The sequence below is a fragment of the Rattus norvegicus genome, chromosome 2 (assembly GCF_036323735.1).
Source record: "Rattus norvegicus strain BN/NHsdMcwi chromosome 2, GRCr8, whole genome shotgun sequence".
Lineage (NCBI taxonomy): Eukaryota > Metazoa > Chordata > Mammalia > Rodentia > Muridae > Rattus > Rattus norvegicus.
In genome coordinates this window covers 123,914,922-123,933,495 of record NC_086020.1, presented here as the reverse complement: position 1 = coordinate 123,933,495, position 18,574 = coordinate 123,914,922, and the positions used below count along the sequence as shown (strand labels likewise).

The 18,574-nt window shown below is 41.2% G+C and overlaps 1 protein-coding gene across 1 annotated transcript in view; it reads right to left on the bottom strand.

Moving 5' to 3' along the window:
- The window catches only part of Fat4 (FAT atypical cadherin 4), a 129,428-nt gene that overhangs the window by 51,221 nt on the left and 59,633 nt on the right, over window positions 1-18,574 (bottom strand). Inside the window, exons 3-6 of the mRNA NM_001415042.1 lie at window positions 15,703-15,964; window positions 13,956-14,306; window positions 7,798-8,720; window positions 6,831-7,005 (exon numbers count right to left, since the gene is read on the bottom strand). Coding sequence (NP_001401971.1) covers window positions 6,831-7,005; window positions 7,798-8,720; window positions 13,956-14,306; window positions 15,703-15,964 — 1,711 coding nt within the window. The remainder of the gene's footprint in view (window positions 1-6,830; window positions 7,006-7,797; window positions 8,721-13,955; window positions 14,307-15,702; window positions 15,965-18,574) is intronic.

Here is an 18,574-nt window from a genome sequence, read left to right as displayed (position 1 = left end):
TGTGCCTATTTAAATGCCTTTTCCAAGAAATAATGGTTTATATTTGGCTTCTATAAAATTATTTCTCATTATATCTCAAATAAAACATGTTTAAACTAATTCTTGATAATCTGCTCTGAAATTTTTGGTTTTAGAATTTAAATTTTTATTGGTGGGGGGATGCGTGGGGGATGGTTGGGGTGTGGGGGATGGGCTTCCAGAGGAATGGCAGAGTAGAGGGAAAGAGTCTTCTAGACAGAAGGAACAGGTCCTGAAAATTCCAGAATATGCTGGAATTTGTGATGGAGCTGGAGACTGACAAGCAGCAAGACAGGCCTCAGGATCACTGGAAGTAGGACGAAGACCCACCTACTAAGATATCATGTTCAAATGTGAGTTGAGTGAGGAAAATCAGGAAGGAGGGAGATTAAACCTGATGTGTCAGGGAGAGGGGAATGGAAGAGACCTGCTGCATATCTAACCATTGCGTGAGTCTCGTTTCTATGAGATAAAGCGAGAGGGGGATAGCTTTAGAATTTAAAATATCTTTTCAATTATTTGAGATTTTCACACAACATATTTTGATCATATTTACCTCTCTCTCTGACTACTCCAAGATCCCCCATCACCTTCCCAGATTTTGTACTAAGTGCTTGATTTATTTGATTCTATAGCTACATGCAAAACAATTACCTGGAATACACTAAGCCCTGGGTTCAGTCCTCAGCACCTTATCAACTAAGCCTTGTGGTACAACTCTATAATCCCAAAACTAAGAATAGAAGTTCAAGGTCATCTTGAGTACATAACATGTTCCAAGCCAGCCTAGGCTATGTGAGACTATCTAAAGACCAAGACTATCACATTATGACACAAAGAGGAAGTCAGAGACAAAGTGGAAGCTGGAGTTCCATGCCATGGTTGCTCAAGGTAAAGGGCTAGGGAATGTTTGGGGAGCTCAAACAGGCCAGACATGCCTGAGTAGCTTGTCATGTGGTCAAGGGTAACCACTGGAGGATTTTAAGACAGCAATTGGGGGGCTGGGGATTTAGCTCAGTGGTAGAGCGCTTACCTAGGAAGCGCAAGGCCCTGGGTTCGGTCCCCAGCTCCGAAAAAAAGAACCAAAAAAAAAAAAAAAAGACAGCAATTGGATACAGTAATCGAATTTATGATCTTAAGGTTGTGATGGCTATTCCCAGTTGTCAACTTGACTACATCTGGAATGAACTACAGTCCAGAAATGGAGGGCACACCTGTGATCTGGGTCTTGGGGCTGGAAGACACAGGCTTCTGACCTGGATCTTGACACTGAATGACATAAACCTTTGATCCAGATCATGAAAAGCTTAGACCCAGGCAAGGTGTTACACTCCTTTAGTCCCAGGTAGGGAATTTGACAACCAAGAATAGCCATCAAAACCTATAAGTTCATAAATCAGATCACTGTATCCCATTGTTATCTTAAAAATCCTCCAGTGGCAGGTAGATCTTTCAAGTTCAAAGCCAGCCTGAGAGAGAGCAAGTTCCAAATCCAGGAGTGGTACACACCTTTAATCTGGCCCATACTCTCTGCTGGTGGCCTACATAAGGACAATATCTTCTCTTCTTGTTCTTGTTCTTCTTGTTCTTGTTCTCGTTCTCGTTCTCATTCTCGTCCTCCTCCTCCTCCTCCTCCTCCTCTTCCTCTTCATCCTCCTCCTCTTTCTTCTTTGCCTGCTTGTACTTCCTTGCCAGCACATGTGATGGAACCTACTTCTTCAGGATTCCAGCTTATACAGAAGACCAGCTGAAACACTTACCCTCGTGGGACTAAACAACTACTAGATTCTTGGACTTCCCATTCATAGCTGCCCATTGTTGGGTTAGTTGGACTGTAGACTGTAAGTCATTGTAAAAATTTCCTTTAATATTTAGAGACATTCCACAAGTTCTTTGACTCTAGAGAACCATGACTAATACAAAGGTTCATCTGCTGCCTTTTGAATAACATAGCATGCAGGAGAAAAGACAGGCATCGAAGAGACTGTCACCCTTGCCGTCACAGGAGCAGAGGAGTTACAGTGGAGAGGAAAACCATGAGATCCACTCGGAGCAGTTGTGAACCTTGCTGAACCTGAGCCCACTTATTAATAGACTCAATATACAGAGGAAGCTGGATAGAAAATGGAAAGATTTTCCCCTCTCCAGCTGTGTAAACACTGATGGGAGGTCAGAGTTGCAACTATTTACTGTGGCCCTACTAAGCTTGATACATGTCTATCAAACATGAGACCTACTGTCAATAGCAAATAACCCAGACTCTTACCTATTTTGTGCAATACAAATTATGTACCAGCCTTAATATTATTAATAAGTTACAGGCAATATGTCCAAAGCGGTGTGGCTAGAGCATGGAAGATGTCTCTGATTCTAAGTTGAACACTAAGGGTCTATATATTTCCAGGGTAGACTTTATATTTTATAATAAACATTACACAGTAAACTTTTAACTATAGCATGCTGGCTACTCTGCTCGTGCTGTTTACTATACCAAAGACATCCTGTATACTCTATACTGTGATGACACTGTTTGTAAACCCTTGCAGGGGAGCCAACATAGAAACTGGGCCTATAACCCTGCGAAGGACATTAGCTGTATCAGCATGATCTCCTCAATCTGGAGAACCGGAATGGCATTTATTCATTAATGATGGGGGCAGCACGGGTTCACAAAGGCCTCTACCCTGTGACAGTACATACTTATGAAGAAACAAAAGTAAGCAGCAACACGTGACACATGTCAACACTCAACACATAAAGCTGGTGAGGCAGCCCTATCTTTGACTGAAGGCAAGCAGACTGTTATGTTTGATTAAGCTGCAGTATGTTCAGTACTTTGATGCTGTTAGAAAGCTGGGCTGTTTTTATATGCCCTGTTCTGCTTTAGTTTTTCACCCAGATTGATAGGATGAATGAGGCTTACCATGAGCACAGGACAGGGAGCTTCTCCGCATTGCCATGCAGACAGTCACTAGCTAAAACACAGTGAGGCTACCATTCTGGAGTTTAGTAGGAAAGAAGTCAGGGGTTTAGGCCTCTGCCTGGCTAATATTCTCTGGCATCAGTTTTGGCATATTGCCATAGCTGGTCAATTCTGGAGTGCCAGCAGGTAAGGGTTTCAAGAGAGTAGAACAAAGGTAATTTGAAGACTTGGAATAAAATTCAAACTTTTTCTGAAGAGCATTACGATATTTCCTTGATCTGCAAACAATATGAGTTTGACAAGATGTCATCTGATATCTCAAATCCTTCATATTTTTCTGCATTTTCTCATGTCACCTACTGCTCTAACTGTTAATTATGGTGGCCAGTGTGTACTTTAAGTACCTTACCAGAGATTTCAATCCTAAAAAAGAGGATTGAATTGTAGACTCTGAAACCTGATACCACCAATATTGGTATTACAATGAACATGGAATAATTTATAACATCAAAAATGTTGGAGTCTTACTGTCAACTCCAAGGGCAACAGAAAGCCTGTATTGCTTTGGGTGTAGCTATTCCTTGGACTTTCTTCCTAACAGTTCGAAGGGAAGTTTCCCATGCCTCACAATGGGGATTTTGTTAGTCTATGGCTCTTAAGGAAACTCTTATCATTCTAAGTAGTTAAATTCCATTTAAATTATTTAAACAAGACATGTACGTTGACACCAATAACTATTGAACATGAGTGGGACAAATCTCACAAGGCCCCTCCCTTAGATAAAGAGCAACAGAGAATGAATGAGGGTTGAGAAAGAGAGTATCAGTCTTCTCCGAGGATGAGTACCCTGATAGGTTATCCTATGCCAGATTGGTCAGCCCCAAACATGTGTACACATGAGGAACACTGAATGGATTCAGGGAGATCATAGTCAGACATGTGCATGAGGATAATATTTAACGAAGAGGCTGTGAATTTTGGAATGAATGAGTGGAACACAGGAGAAGTTGTGGGGAGTGAGGCTGAAGTAAATAAAATACTCAAGTATAAAATTTTCATAAATGTAAAATAAATAAATAAGTGTGGAAATTATTTGGGTGTAGGCTGTGGTCATCAAGGACAACACCATCAATAGCTTGATGGTATTCTAGTGAAATCTTTCAGTTTACTTTTTGTTGTCCAGATAGACATGACTAGAAGCAACTTGGGAGATGAAAGAGTTTAGCCAGCTTATACTTGAAAATAGCAGTCTATCCCTGAGGGAAATTAGGGCAGGAACACAAAGTAGGAAGCTGAAGGCAAGGAATTAAGAAGGGACCACAAAGGAATGATGCTCACTGGCTCGTTTCTTATGGATTGATTATGATTCTGCTTTCTTATAATATCCAGGACCACCTTCTTAGTAGTGGCACAGCCTAAGAATGGCCTGGACCCTCTCACATCAATCAACAATTGAGACAATTCCTCAGACATGGCCACAGGCCAATTTGATTTGGGTAATTCTTGAATTGAGACTCCCTCAGATGACTCTGACTATGTATGTCAAGTTGACAACTGAGTTGACTAGGCCCAGATTTCAACACAATATCTGCTTTTCTGTCTGTGGGTACAGATGTGACATTCAGGGTCTTCAGTGGGAATTTTGATACCAATTAGTGTAGGGAATTACTATTAAATTTTTGTGTATACAGCAGAGTTGGAATAAAATTGAGCAGCTTAACCAATAGAACGTGATTACACTTCACAAGAAGAACTGTATGTTTATTCTTTGTGCTGGTCCATTTTTGTCAAAGTGACATAATCAAAAATCACCTGAGGGGTTGGGGATTTAGCTCAGTGGTAGAGCGCTTGCCTAGGAAGCGCAAGGCCCTGGGTTCGGTCCCCAGCTCCGAAAAAAAGAACCAAAAAAAAAAAAAAATCACCTGAAAAGGGAGTCTCACTGAGGAATTGTCTGGGTTATGTTGGCTTGTGTGCATGCTTGTAAAGTACTTTCTTATTGGTTAACTAAGACCAAAGATCTCTCTGGAATGTCTGTTGGCCATACTCTTTTGTAAGCCCCGGGCTGAAGAAAGATTAGAGAACAGGCTGAAGGTGTACAGGCATGCATATGAACATTGACCTCTGCTCTGTACAGTAGGTGTGATGTGACCACGGTGTACTTCAGTCATCCTGACCTCTACACAGTGAGGGCTTGTCACCTAGTATTGTGAAGTACACCAAGCCTTTGCCTTTACTTTTTTTCAAAGTATTTTAGCACAGCCAGGAAACTAAAACTAAGACATCGTTGCACCATTTCACAGAAGATGCTAAGGTAGAGAAAGATGACACAATCCACCCAGATAATGGAATAACTAGAATTCATACAAGAGTGATTTGAATTGAAAGTTCTCCCCTTCTCTGTACTGGCTGTGCCCTGGCTGATTATCTACCAGATGACTTGGGAGTGAATACTTTCTCCAAATCCTCCTTTCCTAAACATTAGAGTACTCTGAGAGCGTCTTCATTCTGACATTGCCATTCACTGGCTATGAGACACACAGCAAAGAGTAAATGTTCCCCATACTAATAGTGGATAGTACAGATGGTAACAAAAATTCCTGTACTGAAAAGACTAACCTCTATAAAACTTTGTAATGATTAACACAGGTGGCTATTAAAAAAATAATAGCATCACTTTGCCTACCCAACATCACCTCATTTGCTGCCTAGCCCACTGATATCCTTAGGGATCCTTAGAGGAAAAGGTCATCTAGGTAAAGTGGTATGGTCTTTTCCTGTCATGCCTCCTGACTTGGAATGTTCCTAAGTCAGAGTTCCCTGCCAGGACCCTCTGTGTGTTGTGCCCTGCCCATCACAAATCACCCTACATTGTACCTCTAAATCCTCCTTCCCTCCCACACCCCAGAATAGTCACCACCACTGGAACGCCCTCCTGGTGCCACAAGTTTTATGGAGACAGATGCCTTGAGGGACTTCGTTCCCCCATCCAGTTTCTGATCTTGCCACTTCCTTTGCACAAACCATATTTGTGTTTGTGAGTGTCTGGGGTTGACCACATGCTTCCAGCTCTAATGAGTGATGACAGCTGAGGCTGGAATATTTCAGCAATAAAACCTCAGGGCTAAAATCCAACTCCCAGTTTCTCCTGAATTCAACCACACCAGGCACCTTGACTGGTTTGTAAAGTCAATTTCCATTGAGTTTTCTGGAAGCATGCATACATCTAGAGCCTGAGAGCTGTGACAAATGCTGGCATGGACTTAATGAGCAGGTCTCAGATTAATCAGATTAATCTGTATGTCGCTGGTGAATTACATTCTGTCCCTCTCCCTTGGAATTTTAAATAGTGCATATAATGTAACAAAGGTAATTCATATATACTAAAAATAGAAAGGACTTTACTTTTCTTCACAAGGTCCAGAGAGGAAATGAGGTTAGGAAGGAAGGGTCAATGTAAGGGAGGATAATGCTCAATTAAAGATGAGAGGCACTGTCCTTGAAATATGTCATTAGCTATAATCTCAAAATCCCCCATTGGTGTTTGAGTGGGACCTTGAAACACTCTGGTTGCATGGAACTTTGCATTCAATGGTAGTTTCAGCATGCCATATTAATATAAATTTCGTTCACAATAAAAATTGCCCTTAGTGTGTCGGGAGTAAAAGGTCACACTCATAGATGCTCAGGTAGCTTGAGGGCAAGGAAATTTTCTTATGCAGAAGCTGCACCTCAGTGAGGAGGCTCTTACCATTTACCACTGAAATCTCATTAGCAATACTCCACGTAAATTTCAAGCACTAGTAAATTTCAGTAAACGTGATTCGGTAACAAATAAAACCTTATTCATTTTCTACTGAGTATCTGACCCACAAAAGCAGCAAGGACACACCTGCATCTGCAGCTGTGACAACCAAGACGAAGTGATCTCTTGCTTCCCGATCCAGACTCTGGGTCACCCGAAGCTCACCACTGGCAGTAAGGGCAAAGGCATTGTCTTCATTTCCACCAAGCAAAACATATGAGAGCTGGCTATTTGGTCCTTGATCATCATCTCTTGCCACCACCTACAGGGGAGAGTAGTCACATGACTACATTAAGTCACCTAACATGTGAAGCATGTGGGCCAACTGAGAGATAACAGGGGACAGGGGTATAGACAGTGCAGCAAGGGTGTAGAGTCCTGGAGACACAGCTCAGGAGATAAGAGTACTGGTTGCTCTTGCAATAGACCCGAGTCCAGTCTCTATTACCTATGTAGTACTCAAAACCATTTGTTACTCCCATTCTAAGGGATCAGATGCAATTTTCTGGCCTCCCTGATCACTGGGCACACATGGTGCACACATGCAACATGTACATACACACATGTAGGTTAAACATTCATACATAAAAAAATAAGTCTAAGGATGTTGTAATTGAAGTAGCAAATAATAGTATGTACTATGTAGACATACCTGCAGAAATCTATGAAGAAACCAATGGGCAGAATTTGTGGAAGTCTTCCCAAAAATGGACACCATGGTTTTTCTTTTGTGTAAAAAGCCGGAGATAAAATAGCATTTTAAATGAACTCTTCCAAACTTTGACACTGCCTTATATGTGGATATTATTCTCATAGTATTACACAATTTGAAAATATTCAAATGAACAAATGTGTGCAAAATGAATATATACCTAGGACATAAGTCTCAGGCATGATGCTAATAAACTTTGATGTCCAAGGCTTTCTATATCTGCATCTATCTGCCCCTGACAGTGAGAGGAGGGAGTAGATCCTGAACACTGTTCAAAAAGGAAACCTTTTGGCCTGAAGTCTTAACAGTACCATACACCCTGCTGTGTTTAAGTATACTGACCTGGAGAATGGTTCTGGGCAGGGCCCCTAAATTTTCAGGAACATTCACAGAATACGGAGACAGCTCAAATACAGGAACAAAATCATTCATGTCAAGTAAAGTGATGGCGACCGTGCAGGAATCTGTTCTGGGGCTACTGCCCCGATCCGTGGCCTGAACAGTTAAAATGTAAGCAGGGATTGTCTCTCTATCCAAAGACTTAGCCACTGTGATGGCCCCTGTCACCGAGTCGATCCTGAACTCCTGATGTGTGTTTCCACCCACGATGCCATAGCGAACCTGCCCATTGGTGCCTTCATCATTATCTGCTGCAGACACTTGGATTATATCTGTTCCAGTGAGTGTGTTCTCCTTAATCTGCACTCGGTACATAGCCTGGGCAAAAACTGGGTTGTTGTCATTGATGTCAAGGACCATAACCACAACCTCAGTAGAGGACGACAGAGGTGGTTGCCCTTTGTCTGTGGCCACCACTGTTAGGCTGTAATTGGAAACTTCCTCTCTGTCCAGCTCTCCAGTAAGATGCACCTCACCATCAATGGTCCCAATGCTGAACTTGTTTCCTGCAGGGTTCAGGAGAGTATACTCAATATAGCTGTTGGGGCCACTGTCTGGGTCTGTCGCTTGAGCCTTGAAGACAACAGTATCAATGGGTGTGTTTTCTGGAATGTACGTCAACTTGGGGGAAAGAAACATGGGTGGGTTATCATTGACATCTAACAAGATGATGGAGACTTGGGCTGTGCTTGTGAATCTGGAGGCAGGAGGCTGGGGCAAGTCATGGACCTGAATGACCAGGTTGTAGAAGGACTGACTTTCCCGGTCCAAAGCTTTGAGGGCTTTGAGGACTCCATGCTTATCCACTGCAAACTGTCCAAGGCTGTCCCCTGAAGCAATGCTGTAGGACAGCTGAGAGTTGACACCTAGAAGTGAAAGAGGAAAGGTTAAGTTTATTGAACAGATCAGATGGAAATCTCAGCCATAAGAAGGGTCTACTGCATAGTAGAGCATTTCTGACACACTAACAATTACCGTGATTTTCTGAGTGATTGCACGTGGATCATTCTAAGTGATTGTGGATGATTTACTTATAGTTATATACACATAGAAATACTACACACAAGACTCTTTGCCTCCTTTGAGCTTTTGATCTGAAAGGCTTTACAATCTAGTGTACAAATGATCCATACAGGCTGTATTATTTACTGCAATGTTGAAATGTTAAATTACCGACGTGAAGAGGAGGAAAGGGTTCCAGAAAGCAGATATTTTTCTAAACTTTTCTTTGTTTCTATCACATAACTCCCTGGGGCCCAACACTACCAATGCCACTCTCTATATTATTAGCTAAACATTTATAACTTCGGTAATTTATTGAGGCCGACACCAGTTTTCAGAGAAGGGTAATAAAATGTTCTGATGTAGGACATTAGTCATGGATGCTTAAAGTCTCCTTTTACATTTCTTGTCAGAACTAATAAATACTTTTAATTCCTATTTTGCATCTGGCCAAGCAATGTACTTTAAGAAAATAGCTCCTCTCAAGCTCTATGCACATTCAAATGTTAGAAAATGCAATCCTTAAAGGAATGGTTAGCAATAAAGCTGTACATGAAAGGGCCCAGGCATAAGGGTCATGTTGCCAGTGGCCCATGTTTAGATAGTTTTGTCCCTAAAAATATGTATCATCTTTTAATTAAAACAAATTATCAACTTATTTTTAAAAGTTGCAGAAATGACTAAAGCAAAGAGGGTGAGGAAGGTATATTTGTCATTATGTTTTAAAATTTCATTGAAAGGTAGTTTCTAGATAAGCAACAAAAACAGTGAGAGGTCAGATTTCCTGCCTCAGAACAGAGTGTCTCAACCAGCTTCAATGTCATGTCTCTGATCTCATCTTAGAGCTTTCTGGGTCCCACCTACTAGAAACAATGTCTTAGCTCTTTGCTAAGAAACTCCTAGAACAGTTTGCTAACTTTTTCTTGTGAAAGATATTCTTCTGGGGCCTAAAAACACATGAGTACATGTTTGCTTTTACTGTTTTTGATTCTCTAGTTCCCTTCAAGGCAAATTACCCAAGTCATAGAATTTCCTATTCCAGTGTAGTCTGTCACTGTAACTCAAGGACTTCTCTCTCTCTCTCTCTCTCTCTCTCTCTCTCTCTCTCTCTCTCTCTCTCTCTGTTTCTCTCTCTCTGTCTCTCTCTCTGTCTCTCTCTCTCTGTGTGTCTCTCTGTGTCTCTCTCTCTGTCTCTCTCTCTGTCTCTCTCTCTGTCTCTCTCTCTGTCTCTCTCTCTCTCTCTCTCTCTCTCTCTCTCTCTGTGTGTGTGTGTGTGTTTCTCTCTCTCCCCCTCTCTGTCTCTGTCTCTCTCCCTCTCTCATCCCACATGCTGATACCAAGAAACCACATTCAGAAGACAAAGTCAGGCACTGATGTACTGATCTAAAATTTCTTATGCAGATTTTGAAGCACAAATTTTTAGAGACATAGACTGTGCCTTCTGGTCATTCATCGGAACACTTTACTGAAGACTACTCTGGGATGAATGAAGCAATGTTTATAAGCTAAGGGGCTAGAATACCAGGGAAAATATGAACAACTAAAGCTCAGGTATCACACACCAATTCACCTGTAGGAATGAAAGTATCAATGCTCCAGACTGGACAATGCCAGCTAAATGCTTTACCATGTCTTACACCTGCCCAAGTTTGTAAAAAGTTCCACCTAATTTGTTATAAAATTTTAAATTAGGTGAGTAAATCAGGAGTAATTTTTACATAAAGTATATTTTAATAAGAACATTTTCTGAGTCTCATAAAGCCAGGAGCAAATGTGAAATTCTTGTTCTTATTGAGATCCATAGACACCAAAACATAGGAGTCAAAGCAATACCAAAGACTGTTCATGAAAATCTTGGTTCCATGTGGACATACAAAATGGTCCCCAGCCAAGATCAATGGAAATTAGAAACAGTAACAACATTCCACATGACTGAAGTGGAGACCTATGAGATACACACAAATCAGCTCAACTGGGAGCCTTTCCAGCCTGCTGTCATGGATCTAAGCATCCTTGGCCTCATGGTAAATGTTAAACTGTGCAGGAAAAAGAGACAAGGTCACAAAGCTCATGGCCTTTTATGAAGAGAGAGAGGCCAGGGAACTAAAATATGAACCTTCAACTACCACTGTGAATAAAGTTTATGCTTAATTTATAATCACAAGCAAATTAGGCAATGCCACTTAAAACAAACCACAGATAACTGTGATCTTTGAAACAGCAAAGTATCTATTATTTCATGCAATGTTTTAAGGCAAAAAATAGGTCTTATCTCAGAACTAGAATCAACAGTGTTACACTGAGTTGCACTTTAAAAAGGGTGTTTTCCTCCGAAGAGTCTAATTAATAAAGCAACCTTGGCCTTGAAATCTATACCTAGAAAACACACCCCAGAAGGACGCAGACCCCTTTCAACAATGGCCCTGTTTGGAAAATTACAAAGATCTAACCATTTCTCCGCCTGTTCCTTGCAGCAAATGTCAGAGCAGAAAAACAGGAAACACATTTTTTCTTAATTTTGAGTAAATGTTAAAATTTTTATTTGGTGGGCTTTTGTGGTCCAATGGAAAATGACACTGAATATGGCTTGTTTATCCAACCACTCAAGTTCAACTTGCGGAAAGTCATGTGGTTCCATGATTTTCCTCGGGAGCCTGATTGCTCTAAGAGTGGTGCAGATACACAAAGGTGTGTGTGCGGCGGGGGAAGGGTGCATGTATAGATGTAATTGAGTGTACGTGTGCATGCTTGATTGTGAGTGTATAACATTGGCGTTTGGTGTATACTTTATTCCCAAGAACTGCAGAACATTATATAAATACATAAAATGAAAGTAATGAAACACATTTTGAAACTAAAAACTTGGCTGCATAGTGAATATGTGCATATAGTCACGATTTATACATGTCGTAGGTATGTAAAAGGCTAATATTTGCTTGCCTGTGGCGTGGTGAAGATACACAGTACTGGCTGTTACCACTCATCTCCACAGAGCATTTCCCACAAAGTCATGAGGGAACCGAACCATGAGGTTCAGCCCTCATTCAATCTATACCACGTGCCAAGCACGCTCATGCAGAAAAACTGACCCTTGTGTCACTATCTGAACATCCTTTTATGGCCATCATGCCTCAAGCACGCGTGTTTTCCAGGATGGTAAGAGAACAACAATCTGACATATGTCCACAATAATCCTAGCTATAAATTTTGTTCCATGCAATATTTTCTAACAATATTCATAGACACATTTATATCAATAGAGCTATGACTTATGCCTTAACAATGATATCAGATGTGCCTTCTTGTTGAGATTATGTCACGTAAAGTTTAAACTCTGAGTGTGCACATAGACAACTCAAAATGTTAAAGTCACTCTCCTAGAGCATTTGTTTATGTAGAAGACAGCAGTATGACCCGTCAGGAACTTTCTGAGCAGAGGCTAAGAAGAATCTGTTAAATTTCAGTGTCTTGCTAGCATTCATTGCTCGTTGACACATGGGAAGTCTTTGCTGTAATTTTGTTCATGTTCTTACAAACAAGGTCACTCTTATCATTATCCTCCAAGCTCAGAAGGAATAGGAACTGTGTCCTCTATTTTAAGCCAAGGTGCAGGAAATGACACTGATAAAAGTATTCAGGTTAAACAATGGCTAAATGTAGCTTGAAACTTTTAACAATTTTAACCAGCACAATTAAAGGGGGAAACACCCTTTTTAGAAAAGATTTGGTGCTTGCAGTTACTGTATCTCTGTGACTGCTTGGGCAGGGATCATTCCAGCAAGTTTTGAAACATTAAGCATATTCTTTTTAATCATTTTTATATTTAATGTTCTGAGAGTAGATTACTCCAGATAATACACTGGTCTGCAACAGATTATAACCCATGTACATACAGAAATATGTTTAACATAGAAAGTTGACCCCAGAATTGCAGCATAAGGTCCTGTGTTCAATTCCCAGAACTAACATAAAAATGTTATGTATCTATGGTTGCTCATACTTCCAATTCCCAGGCTCGGGACCAAGAGACAGGTGGAATCTGGGAATCTACGACCAGACTGACGACCATACCTGGCAAATTTGAGGCCAGTGAGAGACTTGGTTTCATAAAACAAGGTGGGCATGCCTACACAATGACAGCAGAACCTAAGCTGTGTCCTCTATGCATGCAATCACATATAGCAATGCACCCACACAAACACATGCACACGCATGCACGCATGCACGCATGCACTCACGCATGCATGCACATAGAAATCAAAATAAGATAAATCTTTTTAAAATCCTTAACTTTGTTATATACTGTAGGCTAAGCAAATCCTAGCCTTTCCTGACAATGGATTCCTGCCAAAATTTTATTCCAATAATAATATTATTGCCAATATGTTATTATGAAAATATTATTTTCATCTGATAATATATAATTTAGTTATTCACTATAAAATATTTTTCTTTAAGACTTTTTTCTCTTTTGTCTTCAAATTTTATATTTTTTCAAAGTTTAAGTAACATATAAACCAGCAAGATAGCTGAACAGGTTAATGTGCCTACAGTGAAGTCTTTTGGCCTTCCCCAGGACCCACACTGTGGAAGGAGAATCAACAGGACCCACACAGTGCAAGGAGCCAACAAGCTTTCCGAAGTTATCCTTAGACCTCTACACACACCATGGCATATGCATCTACATACCCATGGCCAACCAAGTAGATTAATAAATATAATAAAAATTAAATTTAAAAGTCTGAGTAATATATTTACATACACACACACATTTTTATCTAGCACAAACTCAGAATGAATCTTAATTCTCACCACTAAATTACTAAAGTAAAATGCTGCTAAAATATTTAGGGCAAAAATTAAAGGTAAAATTTGTAAAGTGTGTATACATATTGTGCGTACAGTTAAATTATATGACAAATTGCTTGTTTTTTTAAATCCTCTACAGTTAAGTCAAAATTCAAATTTCCACCTTGATAGAATACCATTTACAAACAAATAAAAATAGCGTAGTTTATCATGTAATTTAATAATTGAGTCATGCAAAATATGCACTCGGTTTTAATGGACTGTGTAAGCGCATCACAGAAACAACATACCGTCATCTGCATCGGTGACGTTAAACACAAGGACGGTGGATCCCAGAGGCAGGTTTTCCATTAACGATGTGCTGTAGGAGCTCAGGCTGAAGACAGGCGGATTGTCATTGATGTCAAGTATGTTGAAGTAAGCTCGGATGGTGGTAAACTGTCCTCCGCCATCCTCAGCGCGGACTGTGAGTATGTAATACTGCTGCCTTTCATAATCCAGTGCTCGGGTCAAGTTGAAGACACCAGTAACTGGATTCAGGAAAAATACACCATCCCCATCGTCTTCCTCCACCACATAGCTGATCTCTCCATTCACACCAGAGTCGTCATCTGTTGCTAAAATAGCTGCCACCAGGGAACCTGCACGAATGACAACCCAAGTCTAAATTAGTGGGACGAGAGTTATTGAATCATGTCTAAATATTTACACTGAGACCATGAACATGTTTTCACAGTCAAATATTTTAAATAGAAGGTCACTGTAAAACAGGGCACAATATTCTACTGACTTCTAGACCGACACACCCATTCCCTTAAATCATAACTCGGGGACCATATTAGACATCCCATGAAGCTCAGGCTGCACTGCAAGGGTTAACAGAGAGGTAACCTTACTTCTGACCTTGTTTCACCCAATGCTACCAGGTGACAAATTTATCAATAAATCGATATAGAATCATTGCAGCCAACAGTTAGTATAGGGAACTGAGATTCCCAGCAATACTGTAGATGCATATCCTAGAGCTGCTCAGTTTATGGTGCCTGTGGTCATTTCTGTAATTAGTACAGGGAATAAATGTGCTGAGAAACACTATGGACTGAGCGATTCATCTCAGGAAGGGAAGGGAAAACTGTCAGAGGGAGGAGTTATTTAGAAGTCACGTCTACCCAATTTTCTGTGTAGCTTAGGCTATCCTAAAACTCACTCTGTGGAGGAGGCTAGTCTCTAACTCAGAGATAGCTCTGTCCCTGCCCCTGCCCCTGCCCCTGCCCCTGCCCCTGCCCCTGCCCCTGCCCCTGCCCCTGCCCCTGCCCCTGCCCCTGCCCCTGCACGTGCACCTGCCCCTAACCCTGCCCCTGCTCCTGCCCCCACCCCTGCCTCTGCCTCCCAAGTCCTGGGATTAATGACATGGGCCGCCATGCCTTGCTGCACTGTTGAATCCTGCAGACAGAAACACAGTGTGGCTGAGGCTGGTCTCTAATTCCCAGCCAGTCCTCTTTCTGTCCCACCTCCTGAGTGCTACATCACACGTGTAAACCACCATATGCAGCTTCACATTTATCTTCTAAATCAATAGGTTGCCAACTCTAACAATTATTATTTCCATTTTACAGAAGGAAAAGAGGACGCCTATAGGAAAGAGCTGTGCTGCCTGGTCACACAGCACGGGAAGGATAGGATCACTAAGTAGAGCTTTCCACACGCTTTTCTTGCTTTCACACGTTTTTGAAGTAGCAAAACAGAATGGAGCTGATGAGTGCCATGAAAGCTGATGACTGGGGGCACAGGGATACTCAGAAGCAGACATTATTAACCACAGGCTTACCTCTCCTCATCTGCTCTCACATATTACTAATTTGCTCAGGAATCGCATAAAAGATGTCATGCAATAGATCACAAAATGTGATGTATATGTTTTTATAACTGGAGGTAAATATGTGGTAAACACTACTCACCACTTAAAACAACCAGAAGAGTCCACCATTACTATTAAAGGTGGTCCCTGCAAAACACACCTCGGGATATGTCACCTACCAGGGGTTGTGTCTTCTGGGATGTCGAAAGAGTACACAGGTCTGGAGAATCTGGGGGTGTGGTCATTCACATCGCTGATGGTGATGTTTATCCTCATGTCGGAGGACTGGAGGCCGTCATCTGCACGAACCAGCAATGAGTACTTGGACCTGTGCTCCCTATCCAGCCTCTTGGTGGCTATCAGGTCTCCAGATTCAGGGTCAATCCGGAAGCTGTCATCAGCTCCACTAATGAGAGCATACGTGACCAAAGCATTTGCACCCTGAGGGGAAAGAACAGATAGGTGAACTGCTGGGGTCAAGAACATTGCTTCTTGTTTTCAGTGAATGTGAATTTGACAAAGGGGGGTTGGGGGTCATTAAATTCATGTAACAGTGTACAATTTCAAGGGATCAACTAAGAATGGAAAGATTTATGACCTGGAAATCAAAAATTATGGATCAAATAGACAAAAAATTTCATCTACATCATGCACTAGAGGCCATATGTGGCTACCAGGTTCGCATTATCTGCAACAATCTACAAGGTCTCTTTCTAAATACTCATGACCTTCATAGAAATAGAAAATAACAGAGGGAACTGAGAGATGGCTCTGCAGTTAAAAGCATGTGCTGCTCTTGCAGCAGACCCAGGTTCCATTCCCAGAACCCATATGCAGACTCACAAATGCCTGTTAACTCCAGTTCTGGGTAATCTGAGGCCTTCTTCTGGCTTCCACAGCTCTTGTATGCATGTGGAGCACATAACCTCACATGTGTTCACACTCATACACATAAATCAAAATAAGTAACTGAACAGAAAAGAACACTATTTTAAAAGTCATGCAGAAACACAGAGGATCTCAATGAGAGAAAGCAACATCAGAAAAGAAGAAAGCTGGAGGCATCACTCCTCCTGATTTCAAACTACACTTCAAAGCTATAGCAATAAAACTGCATTCCTACATAGATCCATAACAGTGTAGAGTGGAAACTCAGAAATAAATCCATGAGAATAATCAACTGATCCCTATGCAATTGTAAAGAATAAGTACTTCAGCCAAAGGTGTTCAGGAAACTGATCATTCACATGGCGAAGAAAGGAGCAGCCATCTCATGTGCTGCTCAAAAGTAAACTCCTAAATATGGAACCCAAATGCTAACTCTCCGTCCAGACTCAAATGTCTCTCTTCCTGATAGCGTTGGTCTTGCTGACCAATTCACAGTTGTGATGCCAAAATAAAAAGATTGCAGGTGATAAGACCACCAAAAAATGGTAAGTGAGGTGACATCAAATGGAAAAGCTTCTCGGCTATGAAGAGACCAGCAGTTGTGAGGGCAAACTATAGACATGATAGGTTAATTCCCAAAATACCCAGAGAGCAAAAAATTACTGATCTGACAAAAACTAAGGACCCATGTAACCATCCAGAGGCTCTGAAAGGTAGCAGATGTGTGAAAAGAGGAGGTGCAGGTTCACCAACTGCTGTGGAGGTTCAAGCAATAATACTCAAAAGTGCCACCTCAGACCTAACAGAGCAGTTACATTCCACAAGAAGCAACAAACATCAAGAACTTCTCGGAAACTCAGAACCTTGCCCCCTATGGAGAGGAACGGTGGAAACAGACAGGAAGAATCTCAAAAAGCAAATACATGAAAAGCCTGAAAAAAATACATTCAATTCTACTCCCAGTGAACGTGAAGAAACTGAAACCAGCACCTTCAAAACAAGATTGGCAGTTTCCTGTTCAGCCTGGCACTGTTCACCACAGTCAAGGTTAGGAGATGACCTGCCCAACAGAGCTGTTTCACAGACTAAATCAGTTAATGCCCATCTTAAAAATTAAAGTGGTCCTTGAAACATAGAAGATGTATGGAAATGCTAGTTGGTCTTACTCTTCATTGTTTAGGGGAAGGGCTTGTTGATATGATGGTCCACACGTAAGTTCAATCTACACAGAAGAGTTTTCTCTATCTGTGCCATCTGGTCCCAATCACTGCCCTTGACTACAGGGTGTAAGGATTGCTAGAGTGCTTGAATTGAAAAACTTGTTTTGACTTAAACACAGTTCCTGGAAACAAATTTGCCTTTTCTCATTGTGACTACCCAGAAATTGATTCATTAAAATATTCAAAGAACTCTCACCATCATTAGCGGGCAGAAAGTAAAGTGTTGGGTAGGAATGAAAAGCTGACTGACTGGGTTACAGATCTGAAGCACTTGTCCTTCTTTTCCGTGAGATGTTTTGATGTTTTTTATTGTGTGTGTTTCTGTATTCCTGCATGTGCCAAGATCAGCTTCAATAGCCTGAGGCGAGAACACCCGCATTCTAAATTTATGTTCAGCAGCCTCCATGAGCTTTTAATACTGTGCTCCCAAAGCCAGTCTTAAAATTTAATAAAGAGGGTGCCTCAGAATCGCTCATAACTTAATACAAGATGATCCGAGTTTGACACATACTCTCTCTGCATCCACCTGTATCTAACATAGTCACTGTAAACTTATGGTTGAACAAAAATATCTGAAAAGAATTTTTTTTACTGCTGATGTGCCTGCCTTCTGGAGTTTTCCATTTCACAAAGAACTCTACTACTTTTATGGTGCCTTAGCCACTGTATTCTGGACTATCAAAATGATACAGACTAGGAAGCCAAGAGAATGTGAAGATGCAGGAACATTTTGATACCATTATTAAAACAAAGATTCTGTACTTAGAAAAAAGCCCCATCTACAGAATGACTCAGGATAATAAACAGCGTCCTTCAAATGGTAGTCATTCCCCTGAGAGCGAGTGAAGATCGAACCCACACAACAATCTGCTCCCCTTGAGAATCAGCTGGTGCTATTTACTCATGAACAGCTCAAAAGTCTGGTCAAGGGGCTTGGTTAAAA